This window comes from Typopeltis vanoorti, chromosome 19, assembly GCF_054136105.1.
Source record: "Typopeltis vanoorti isolate ZY-2024b chromosome 19, IOZ_Tvanoo_1.0, whole genome shotgun sequence".
In the NCBI taxonomy this organism is placed as follows: domain Eukaryota; kingdom Metazoa; phylum Arthropoda; class Arachnida; order Uropygi; family Thelyphonidae; genus Typopeltis; species Typopeltis vanoorti.
The window spans coordinates 79,851,469-79,864,903 of record NC_143567.1 but is presented as its reverse complement, the minus strand read 5'-3'; the positions used below and the strand labels follow the sequence as shown (position 1 = coordinate 79,864,903).

The window sequence follows — 13,435 nt, the reverse complement described above, 5'->3', positions numbered from 1 at the left end:
TCATGGACATGCAGCTTAACATAACAATCAGAACCATCTCTGATACTTTAAACTATACTCCTCTCCCATGGTTACCTACATCACTCCTCCATACTTCAGAAGAGAATAAGCTACCTTCAAAGAAATAAACTCAGAAATAACATAAACTTTGCTATACATCAGTGTACTTCTCCACCTCCAGCACTCCATCTGGCTTGTGGAAATACAAGATGATTGTCCCCAGGAGTGGTGAAGAAGACTCTGGAATGAACTACAAACAAGTACTTGATTACAGATCCAACTATCAAACCTATAGGATTCAATCTACCTCAGGACAAGGCCACTGTGGTCACTTATTACATCTGTGCAGAATTTCATGGTCACCCCTTTGCATGGGTGTTGCTGTGTGAACTATGCATGATATCATTGATGGCTACCCACATATTCCTTCCCTGGAGCCCTCAGCAACTTGCATTTACTCCCAGATAGTGCCATCATAGTTTTGCTCATTAATTTCTTGTATTTTTCTCCATATGCTAAATAAATGCCAAGATTTCAGGGGAAGACCACAATCTAGATGGATTGATTTAGTATGAAGTGCCCACTCTCCTTCTTTTTCTTCAGCTTCATTCCCACTCAAGTTAGGTTGCTGCAGCAGATCAACCTCCTCCATTCAGTTCTGTCTAATACCATGTTCTCCACTATCTCGAGGTCTTGGAGATTCCCTCTCAAGCCATCCACCTATCGTTGTTTAGTCTGTTTCCCTTACTTCTCTTTTCTTGGTGATTTCATCTTCAGCACTCTCCCTAGTTTGAGGTCTTGGAGATCCCCCTCTCAAGCCGTTCACCCATCGTTGTTTAGTCTGTTTCCCATACTTATCTTTTCTTGGTGATTTCATCTTCAGCACTCTCCTTCTCACATAGCTTTTGTCTGACCACACAAAATGACCAAACTACCTCAACCTTGATTCCATAATCTTCCCAGATACTTTCATTACATTCATTGTCTGCCAAATCAGTAAGTTTTTGATCTTGTCCATTCTTGTTATACCACTTGCAAATCTCAGCATTCTCATTTCAGCTATGTCAATTCACAGTGCTTCAGGGATAAAAATCTAGAGGAAGACCACAGTCTAGATGGATTGATTCAGTCTGAAGTGCCCACTCTCCTCTTTCTGTCTAATACCATGTTCTCCACTAGTTTGAAGTCTTGGAGGTCCTCTCTCAAGCTGTCCCCCCCATTGTACTTGATGTTTGAACAACTTGAGAGGTGAAACAGCAGTAAGACCTGGGAGATGACCAAGAGAATGGGTCATCTCCCCGGTCTTACTGCTGTACATCAGTGCTGGTCATACCACATTTTGTAGATCTTCTCTTTTATTAATATTATTATTAACATAAGACCACCATGCAGTTAAAAAGACTCATCGAGGGAGGTATGCACACTATTACACACAAAGCCCATTGAACCGTGCTTTATTCAACATATCTGCATTCATCACAATGTCAGTCAATACATTCCACACACCAACTACTCTCCATGCAAGTAACTTGCTCCTTATGTCCCTGCTCACACCCTCCTTGTACGGTTTCCAGGAATGTCCTCTTTGTTCTGCACACTTTCCCCATTCAATGAAAAATTGACATTAAATTCAATGAAAAACTGAATCTATTGACATTAATCCATAGCAGGCCTGATCAAGGCCTTATATAATCCAGCAGAGCCAGAACTTCCTATTTTTGCATGTTAAGGTCTTCAGCATCATTGCCATAATCTGGTGTGATGACTTCAAAATTTGTGTAATGTCACCTCTGAGCTTTACATCCTTGTCCAGCACCACTCTAAGGTCTTTTGTCTCCACAACATCTTTCAAAATTTCTCCAAGTGTATACTTTGCATCCCATTGTTGCCCCGAATTTCTGTTTCTTACACTTTGCAACATTGAACTGATTTCCATACTGTAGCCTGCTTATACAATCTATTCAAGTTCTGTAAGGCCATAACATCTACTTCATTCCTCATCACTCTCCCAAGTTGTTTGTCACCTGCAAACAGTTGTAATCAGTTAAACTCATCCCTTTATCATTTGCATACAAATTGAGGAAATAAATAAATTTGATGTCAATAAGGCGATAGGATTTGATGATATAGCACCACACATCTTAAAGTAATGGCCCAGGGAATTGGCAGTAGCATTGGCATGCCTGCTTAATAAAAGTCTTGCAAGAGCACAGGTTCCAAGGGAGTGAAAGGAGGGTAAAATTGTTCCACTGCATAATGGTGGTGGTGATAAGGCTGTAGCTTCAAATTGTAGGCCAGTCTGTATATTTGGAGTTGTGGTGAAAGTACTGGAGAGATTGGCGAGAGGTAGAATACAGAAATGGGTTGATAACAGAAGTATTCTCTGTGGTTATCAGCATGGGTTTATTGAGGGGAGATCATGTTTCACTAACTTACTTATGTACTATAACAAGGTGACAAATACCTTGGACAGGGGGAAATGGATATAGAGTGGTGTACTTAAATTTTGCAAAGGCTTTTAATAGACTGCCACCCGACAAGGTTTTAAATAAATTGAAACAGATGGGATTGGATAACAGACTTTTGAGTTAAATCAGTAACTGGCTGTCGGATAGGTATCAGAAAGTTGTATATGGGTGTGCAGTATCCCGAAAGAGAAAGTTCACTAGTGGTGTGCTGGAGGGATCAGTTTTGGGATGATTGTTGTTCAATTTGTATGTCAATGAATTTAAGATGGATTTAACTAGTAATATGCAGCTGTTTGCAGATGATGCAAAACTGGGGAGAGCAATGCAGAGTAAAGCGGATGTTATGGCCTTACAAGAGGACTTGAATAGATTGCATGAATGGGCAAGTAAGTGGAACTGTCAGTTTAATGTTGCAAAATGTCAGATTTTGAGATTTGGTAAGTAACAATGCAATGCAGAGTATACACTTGGTAGAGAAACTTTAAATGGAAGTAGAGGAGATGAGAGTTCTAGGAGTGATGGTGGACAAGGGCCTGAAATTCAGAGGCCACATTGCACAAATTGTGAAGACATCACATTAGATAATGGCAATGATACAGAGGACCCTGACATGCAGAATTAGAGAGGTTATGATGCCATTCTATAAGGCCTTGATCAGACCTCATATGGATCATGCACAGATTTGGTTGCTGGGTTTTCATGGTGATGAGGATATGTTGGAAAGGTTCCAGAGAAGATTCACAAAGGTGGTCAATGGTCTTTGGAATGTGAAGTATGAGGACAGATTGAGGGAATGTAAATTGCAGAGCCTCGTGAATCAGAGGAAGAGGGGATATATGATTGAGACACATAAGCTAGTCAAGGGTTGTTATTTGGTTGACATGGAAGAGATTTTTCATGAAATGTGGGAGGGGGGGATAGAACAAGAGACCATCACTGGAAACTGTATAAGAAAGATGTGAGCAGAGGAATGAGGAGCAGGTTCTTTGCATGTTGTATGGTTAGTGAGTGGAATGCATTGCCTGAGTGTGTTGTGGGTGTAGCCACATGGAATCAGTTTAAAGTACAGTTGGATGAGCATTGTGTGCAATAGTGTGTACCTCTCATGATGAGTCTCCGACTCCATGGAGGTCAGATGTTAATAATAATAATAAATTAAATAACAAGATCCTTATGTCACCACTAGTGACTTTCCTATTCTGGGATACTACAACCTAATACGTAACTTGATGATACCTATCTGAGAGCTAATTGCCCATCTTACTAACTAATCTATGATCTGATCCTATCTACTCTCATATAGTTTCCAACTTGTGGTATGGCAGGTTATCAAGAGCCTTTGCCAAAATGCATATACTGTATATACTTGGTCAAGGGAGAACCTTGTCCACTACAAGGTTCTCCCTTGTCCAAACCTATGCTGTCAAACACAAAGAATACTGCTGTTATCAACCCATTTTTGTATCCCATCGCTCGCAAATCTCTCCTATTAATATCTTAATTACAACTCCAGATATATTCACCAGTTTCTAATTGTAATTTAGCTTATCACCACCTGTGTGAATTGAAACATATTTGCCTACCTTCCACTCCTTTGAGACTTGAGACTTTGTTAAACAGGTAGGCCAGTGCTGATACTAACTCCCTGCAACATTCTCTTAAGACATGTGGTAATATGTCATCAAGTCCTTTTGCTTTATTGATATCTAGCTTACTTAACTCTTCATATTCCTCTTGGTCACTAACTATTAAGTCTTCTCTCCTTTCATTCTTTATACTTGAGCTTCTGATTTCACACTGAGGGTGAAACACCATAATGAACTGCTCACTGACTATCTTGACTATGTCCTCTGCAGTAGTTAGCAATCTCCCACTTTCATCCATTAACATCGTCTTGCCCTGATCATTCTTCTTTCTGCTTGCCACATATCGAAAAAACTTGCCAAGGTATTTCTAGGCCTGGTTTGCTAATTTCTGCTCCTACTGCATGTTTACTGTCCTTACCTACTGAGTAAGGACAGCAAAATTATTACCATTATTCATCTTGTACTGACTCCAAAGTGCCTTCTTCCAGATTTCATGCTTAATCCCCCTCATTCATCCATTTAATATCCATTTTTTTACCTTTAGAATACATTCATACATTGATGCTGTGAAGTATTTCTTTGTCATTTCCCAAGCAATATTTATTTCCTTTCCACTCAACTCTTCATTCAATGCTGTAGCTCCAAGCTATCTCCTAAGCTTGTCATAATTCGCCAGCCATATGATAATTGCCATCCACGACCCCGTTTGATCACTTCATGATCATGCTCACCAACTAGAGGAAATGCAAAACCTCACTCACAGTTATATTCTCTGATGAAATGTGCAGATCTAAAACTCTCAATCCATACATGCTCTACTTTACATACCACCTAATATGGTTTTCCCTCAAGAACTCAAAAAATTCACTTTCCTTATTCCCAAATGCTGCCTTTTCATTCTGATCTATACTGCTGTATTAAAATCACCTATAATAAGGACGCTTCCCTTGTTCACTAACCAAAGTTTCTTATACATTTCTTCATCACCTTCCCCCACATTCTCTGGTCTATAGCAACAACCAGCTGAATATTTCTTCCTTTCAATTTCCTCCTCACACTACTGCCTCAGAACTATTGCCACTATTTCTCTCTTTCATGTCTACCTTATGTGGACATAATTCCCCTGCTATCATCAGCAGTACTGCCCCTCCCTTCTTGTCTTTTCTTCTTCAGCTGCTCCCATTTCTATATGGGGTCGCTGTTATTGATGAGTCTTCTCCACTGGTTTCTATTGTAGACTGCATCTTTGTCTAGGTTTTTCTCCTTCAGATCTTCCTCTACATTATCTTTCCACCTCTTCTTCCTCCTTCTATTTCCATCATCATGATATCTCATCCATCATGTTTTTCATTTTGCCTTATTATATGTCCTTACCATCTTAATTGTGCTTCTTGTATTTTGCTTATAATTGCAGTCACTTTTGCAATACCTCTGATGTGTTCATTCCTCACCTGATCTTTCCTTGTTACTCCACACAGCCATCGAAGCATCCACATTTCTGTAGCACTAATCTTGCTTTCATTGGACTTCTTCATAGGTAGCATCTCCATTCCATATAACATTGTAGGTCTCACTACCATTCTGTATATTTTTATTATTATTATTATTACTATTATTATTATTATTAAGGCCTCCATGGAGTCAAGAGCCTCATCGTGGGAGGTCCTTCCTAGGAAACACAAAGTCTATCATACTACTCCTTGAACTCATTGACCATTCTTGCTTTCACCACTCTATCAGGCAGTGCATTCCAAGTTCAACCATCCTCCACACAAAGAAACCACTCCTCACCCTCTTGCTCACAGCTTCCTTTCATAACTTCCAGGGATGACCCTTGTCATCGCTCCTTCCCACTGTTCCACCAAGTGAAAGAACTCCCCAGTGTCAACCCTGTAACTGCCTCTCAACGGTTTAAAAGTCTCGATCGTATCACCTCTCCTTCTTCTATCCACCAAACTCTGTAGTCTACGTTCCCTCAGCCGATCCTCATAACTAACATTGTCCTTTCAATTTCACTGGAACTTTTCTATCACACAAAATTTCTGACATTTTTTTCCAATTCTTCCATTCTGCCTGAATTCTGTTATTGACTTTCCTTTCCACTGCACCTTTACTATCCACTACTGAACTCAGATATTTGAATTTATGTACTTTCTTGATGATCTCTCCATTCAGCACTACTATTTCTTCAGTGTCAACATTTTGACCACCAGATATTCAGTTTTTCTTCTACTAACACTCGGTCCTCTTTTGTCTAATACTCTGTTCCATCTTATCATCTGATAAGTTGGAACAGAGTATAAAATAAGGCTTTTGTTCCACTTTCTCTCTTGTTTCTGCGCACAGTACAATATCGTCTGCATATAACATACTCCAAGGTGCTCTCCCTCTGACTTGCTCTGTCAAAGTATCTATTACTACATTAAAGAGAAAAGGACTGAGTGCTGATCCCTGATGTAAACCAGCTATTACTTCAAAACTCTCTGTTATTCCCAAACAGCTCCTAACTGTTACTTGCACATTATCAAGTCTGAACATATTTTTCTGGTACTTTCTTTTCTCTTAGACTCCCCCATATCTCTTTTCTAGTTACTATGTCATATGCCTTCTCTAAATCTATAAAAATGATATGTAGTGGCCTTTTTTCCTTCCATATATTTTTTGATCATCTGCCTCAGAATAAATACTGCATTTATAGTTCCTCTTTGAGGCATAAAACCAAACTACTCTTTTGCAATATTAACTTCTTCTCTCAACCCTTCTTATCCTTTCTATTCTCACAAAAAACACTATACCCTTTCATTTCTATTCTAATCAGGATGGCACCTGCATTCAACCATGCTTCACTTATGCCAACAATCTTGGGATGAATAAATTCAATCAGTAAAACAATTTCAATTTCATCTCCCTTACTTCTTATACTCCTGGCATTTGTAACTAAACACAGCAGTTGAGGTATATAACCAGTCATACCCAAGCCATTTGTTGGTTGTGATTTCCCCCACAACACCTGTCCAATCACCTTTATCATTGCTTACTCTATATATATATGTATGTCCTCAGTCCCAACTACCCGACTGACATCCTGATCCATTCCATTTCTATGATCATCCCGATGCACACATTCACTACTGCTTACAAGATCTTCTCCCTATGCCGTGTCTCACTCCTCCCCCCCCATTTCCCTATTCCTCTTGCATTCCATTCTCTCTTCATCTCTCATACTACTACTACTATTTGCATTGCCGAGCACTTACAGTCTCTTCTGTTCTATTCTCCTGATCTTTCACTTCATTTCTTATTTCTGATCTCTTGCTTGCATCACACAGTGCACTTACATCTAGCAACAGTTTCTCCAGTTCACTCACTCCATAGCTATTCAAATGTAATCCATACTTTGGTACAATTCCATTCTTCCCTCAAATACATGCTTCACATCTACAAACTGCATTCCCTTCTTCTCACACAGCGTTGCCAGCATGCCATTCACGATTCTCACTCTCTATCTCAACTCATCATTGTCATACTTCGACAACACGCTGTCGATCTTTTCTATTATGCTGTTAACTTTCACTCTCCTCAGTGACTGCCTTATATCCATCCTTACATTCTTCTTCTTCTTCTGTTGAAAAAAATCATCCATTCCCACAACCATCACCAACTCTCTTTTGCTCATTGCTCATTCTTTCTCCTGGATAACAGAATTTATGAACTATCTCATTAACCAATCCTCTAACAGTGGAATATCCACACATTTTTATTTTTGTGTCAATCTGTCACTTCTTTCTCTCTCTCTCTCTCTCTCTCTCTCTCTTTTCTTGTATTCTTTTGCACTCTTTCATTTGTTTCCACTAAAAGTCTGATATCACTCTGCATATTCTTGATTTCATTTTTCATTTTGAACATTTTTTTTAAATTCAAATCTTGCATTCTGGTAGTTTCACTCTCTGTCGCTGTTGTAGTTTTGCTTACTCTTGTTTTGCTGTGCCCCTTTCTTCCATTTCCTTATTCCTACTTCCTATCGCATCTATATTTGCATTCCTACTTGCATCTTTCACTTCTTCAGTCTCACTAGCTTTTATTCCATTTACTTTTCTTTTGTTTACTCTTTCATATCTTCAGTCTGTCTCACATCCACTGATAACTCCTAGTCTAATGTATCACACATGATACATGTAACCTTTTTCATCTTCTTCCAGTTTATTTACCCAGATTAGATCCTCCTATTGAGTTCTGAGTCCAGGTGTCCATCACTTTGGACACATGATCCTAGGTATGTGAACTTAGATGCTTGTGGAATGTCTGTGTCCTGTAATGTTATACTCCCTACTGCTTCACTGCAAGACATGTAGTCTGTCTTATTTCTGCTGATCTTCAGGCCACTATCTTGCAAAGCTTTCCTCCATTGTTCATGTCTTTCTTCTGATTCCTGCTCAGACTTTGTGCAAATTACCACATCATCAAATGCAAACATCATTATTCAGAAGATGATACTTCTGGAATCGTCATTCAGAGATGATTACAGACGACAAGTGAGAGATTAATTTGGAGGAAAATTGTTGAAAGGAGATTCATACAAATGTAAACTTAATCATGTAGTACTGTCAATACTATCCTGAACACCCTCTGACAGTGCATATCAGGAAATTGATGATGATGATGATGATGATGATGATGAATTACAATTATTATTTTCATTATTTATTTATTTATTTTTGGCATTCCACATCTAAATTTGCTCTATGTTCTCTTAACATACATAGAATGGTAATATTAGCACGTTTTGTAGGGTTTCTGGAAGTAAGCTGTCTAGTTGGAATAATTGTGTATTTATCAACTTGTAATAGTAATAAGTCATAAAAATTTGTTAGAATATTAGTCATTGAGAAAAGCTTTTTTTTTTTTTTTTTGCATTTCAGTTCCATCTTGTCTGTGTTATTTTCCAACTTTTCAATGCATTGCAAAGCAGTCGATTTAGGAAGATACCTTGCACTAGCTTGCGCTGATAAAAAAACTTAAAATAACAGTTAACAGCCACACTTTTAAAAGTGCAGAAGTTCAGTGTGGCTTTCCAACTTCCTTTGATATCCTTATTTGTTCATTATATTTATTATCCCTTTGTACAATTAACTCTCACTGTAGCAAAACACCACTATAATAAATTTTCTCACTGTAACAAACTGCTGAAAAGTTCCAACCAGAGTTCCATATGCACAGTGCTATTTATATAAAATATATATATATATATATATATTTGGTACCTTTAATATATATTAAAGGTACCAAGCAATTTTAAATAAAACTTGGTTTTAATCCTATTTCCCAAGATAAGTAAGCAAACAGACACACACACACACACACACACACACACACACACACACACACACACATATATATATATATATATATATATATGGGAAGATTCGCTCGGTTTGGGAACATGTTAACAGTATTAAATGACACTAAAGACTGAGATTAACATTAAAGGCTTTAATCGCACAACTAGTTTCATCTTACATAGACTTCTTCAGATGCTAAAAACATATAAGAATCCCAGTAAGAAACTGTGGAGGAACTGGATCTGAACAGTATTAAAAAACGCAGCAAAAACACTATAGAGGCTATAGCCTAAATGAGTTTAAAAAGAACAATCTCTAACTGTATTATTAGGCATGTGCGTGCATTCATGATCTCACGCATGCCAATATTGAATGCCAGAACTGTGGCAGTCTGATAAGTTGTAGCTTAAATTACTATTGATATGAACAGGGTTTAGGATTATTTCTTTTGACTCCAAAAGTTTTTTGAATTTCCATATCCAGTACTCTGGGAAAAGACTTTTCCCAGAGTACTGGATATGGGAGGCTCTCTTCATTTGAATTTGCTGAAAACAGGACACTGCTGGATAAGGTGCTGGCTGGAGTTCTTTTGTAGTTGATGTCTCTTTAGTATTCCTTTGATACGGAATTCGATTGATTTTTCCATCTGTCCAAAGTAAGGTTTACCACAATTACAGAAAATTTGATAAACTCTGGGATATTTGAGACCATTATGATTAGTCTTTGGCCGACTGAGAAGGGAGCATAAGCAGTGTTGTGAAAAAGGTCGAAATGTTAAATTTTCTTAAAAATTTTGCTAATTTTGGAGAGATAGAGCTGATGTAAGGAATAGAGATTCTGCCCTTAGAAACTGTAGTATCTTCATTACAGCATGGGGGAGGGGATTGAAAAGGACTTTGTTGATAATTTTCTTTGAATAGCTATTTAACTGAAATGTGCTTTGAAGATGATTAAGTTCATTGCTAAGATCCTGTTCATCCGAAAGAAGTGAGCGAGCCAAGTGTCCAAGAGTAGATATGATGCCAAATTCTGCAGAGGGTAATGGTGAGAATCAGCATGGAGATATCTGTCTGTATGGATATTTGAAGTAACTGGAGTTGACACAGTGTGTCAATAAGGCCACGATCTTCTTAGATACTTTGTCTTTTAAAAGGATCATGGCCTTATTGACACACTGTGTCAACTCTGGTTACTTCAAATATCCATACAGACAGATATCTCCATGCATAGGAACATTTATAAACAATGAAACTACTTCAAAAGACAAAGTATCTAAGAAGATCATGGTCTTATTGGCACACTGTGTCAACTCTGGTTACTTCAAATTCAAAGACACAATCTACAAACAAAATTCAGGCCTAGTTGTGGGAAACCCTTTATCCCCAGTATCTCCATTTATCTGGAGGATTTAAGAAAAGGCCATTTCATCCTTTCCTTTAAAACCTAAAGTGCGGAAACGCCACGTTGATGACTTCTTTCTAATTTGGGAACGTGGCCACGATACCCTCTGAAACTTTCAAGAACACCTAAATAATATATGTCCTAACATTAAGTTTACAGCTGAATTGGAAGATAAAGGCTCTCTAACTTTCTGAGATGTGAAACTGTCCCATTTAAATGAGAAATTCAAAATCACTATTTTCAGGAAACCGACCCATACAGACAGATATCTCCATGCTGATTCTCACCATTACAATCTGCAGAAATTCGGCTTCATATCTACTCTTGGACACCTGGCTTGCTCACTTCTTTCAGATGAACAGGATCTTAGCAACAAACTTAATCATCTTCAAAGCATATTTCAGTTAAATGGCTATTCAAAGAAAATTATCGATAAACTCCTTTTCAATCCTCTGCCATACCGTAATGAAGATACTACAGTTTCTAAAGGCAGAATTTCTATTCCTTACATCAGCTCTATCTCTCCAAAATGCAAAAATCTTAAGATAATTTAATATTCAGACCTTCTTCACAACACTAACTAAGCTACGTTCCCTTCTTAGTCAGCCAAAGACTAATCATAATGTCTCAAATATTCCAGTGTTTATCAAATTTTCTGCAATTGTGGCAAACCTTACTTTGGACAAACGGAAAAATCATTCGAACTCTGTATTGAAGAACACTAGCCAGCACCTTATCCAGCCATGTCCTGTTTTCAGCAAATTCAAAAAGGAGGGCCTCCCACATCCAGTACTCTGGGAAAAGTCTAACAATCTTTACTGTTGTTATGATGAGATAGAAAGAAAAATTTTGAAGTCAAAAGAAATAATCCTAAACCCTGTTCATATCAATAGTAATTTAAGCTACAACTTATCAGGCTGCCACAGCTCTGCCATTCAATATTGGTGTGTGCGAGGTTGTGAATGAACGAACGTGCCTAATATTACAGTTGGAGATTGTTCTTCTTTTTAAACTCATCTAGACTTGTTCAGATCCAGTTCCTCTACAGTTTCTTACTGGGATTCTTATATGTTTTTAAGCACCTGAAGAAGTCTATGTAAGATGAAACTAGTTGTGTGATTAAAACATTTTATGTTAATCCCGGTCTTTAGTCATTTAATACTTTTAGCATATATATATAAAAATGTCTACAATCTGAGTAAATAGCCTTAATAATATATACAATATATATTTATATATATATATATATATATATATAAATTCACTATAGCAAATTGTGTTGTAACAAACTCTTCCCTGTGATCTAATTGCATTTCCTGTAGTGAAAATTGACCATACTTTACAAGACTAGAACTAGTAATACCAACTTCATTGATATTACTAGTGCTGGAGGTCTGTTTAAATACTTTTTCTAATATAGTCTAATACTTTTTCTAATATAGTCTAATATATTTGTCAAAGGAAATTAGTTTTTCTTATTATTGAAGTTTTTTTTTTATTATTATTATTTCAATAGGATTCCATGAACTTTTTGCTACTTCTGGATGTTCCTTTTTTTAAGATAGGATCAGGAGATGCTAACAACTTTCCTCTGTTACAGCACGTTGCCAAATTTAAAAAGCCAATGATTATTTCAACAGGTATGCAAGATATGTCAACTATAGATAACATTTACAGCACTCTTCTCCCTATCAACAATAGACTATGTTTTCTTCAATGCACAAGCTCATATCCTACTCCACCATGTGATGTTCATTTACAGGTATTGAAAGTACGTTTCATACCACAAATTTTATGTCAATCTGAAGTAGATATTATTTATAAAATTTATATTTTCTACAATGGATGAGTTTGAAGAATATATACATTTAATATTTCATTGCAAGATGGATGCAAGATAAATGAGTTAATGCACAGGTTCTGCTGGAAGAGAAGGGTGTTAAGTTTGTGGATATGTGGAGTGAATTTGATGAACGAAAGAACTTATATAAGGCTGAGAGTTTGTATTTGAATGAATTTGGAGGTTGAAAATTTATTTATCACTAGGTTAGACTATAATAGGTTTAGTTTAATCCTTTATCCCAGTGAGAGCAAACAAAGTTTGCGCCTGAAAATATCTTCAGGACTAAATATAGTGTTGTACTATCTTATCTTATCCAGTAAGTAGTTCAACACCAAGGCAACTCGTGGCAAAGGTGGAGCAAGCAACCAGGCACTTCTAACCCAGTATCTCCCATAATGCAAAACACATTTCCTATGTGGATATGTATACTGTTATGCATTAAAGGGATTGGCCATTTGCATTATGGGAGATACTGGGTTAGAAGTGCCTGGTAGCTTGCTCCACCTTTGCCACGAGTTGCCTTGGTGTTGAACTACTTACTGGATAAGATAAGATAGTACAACACTATATTTAGTCCTGAAGATATTTTCAGGCGCAAACTTTGTTTGCTCTCACTGGGATAAAGGATTAAACTAAACCTATTATAGTCTAACCTAGTGATAAATAAATTTTCAACATCTTTCTCTAAATCCAGAGTAATTTTTAAAAAAGGTGATAAACCTTTTGGCAACTCCCATAGGCACAGGTGACTTGCTACTGCTTCTGCCTGGTATCTCCAGCTCTGGGCCTGGCTCCCAC

The 13,435-nt window shown here is 37.4% G+C and overlaps 1 protein-coding gene across 4 annotated transcripts in view; it reads left to right on the top strand.

Moving 5' to 3' along the window:
• NANS (N-acetylneuraminic acid synthase) overlaps window positions 1-13,435 on the top strand; it is a 158,738-nt gene that overhangs the window by 53,597 nt on the left and 91,706 nt on the right. For 2 of the 4 annotated variants that reach the window (XM_090408943.1, XM_090408940.1), the window contains exon 4: window positions 12,311-12,565. The exons of 1 other annotated variant lie outside the window; for it this stretch is intronic. In XM_090408943.1, the coding sequence (XP_090265069.1) occupies window positions 12,311-12,565 (255 nt within the window). The remainder of the gene's footprint in view (window positions 1-12,310; window positions 12,566-13,435) is intronic. One more of the 4 variants, XM_090408942.1, reaches the window with a different exon arrangement.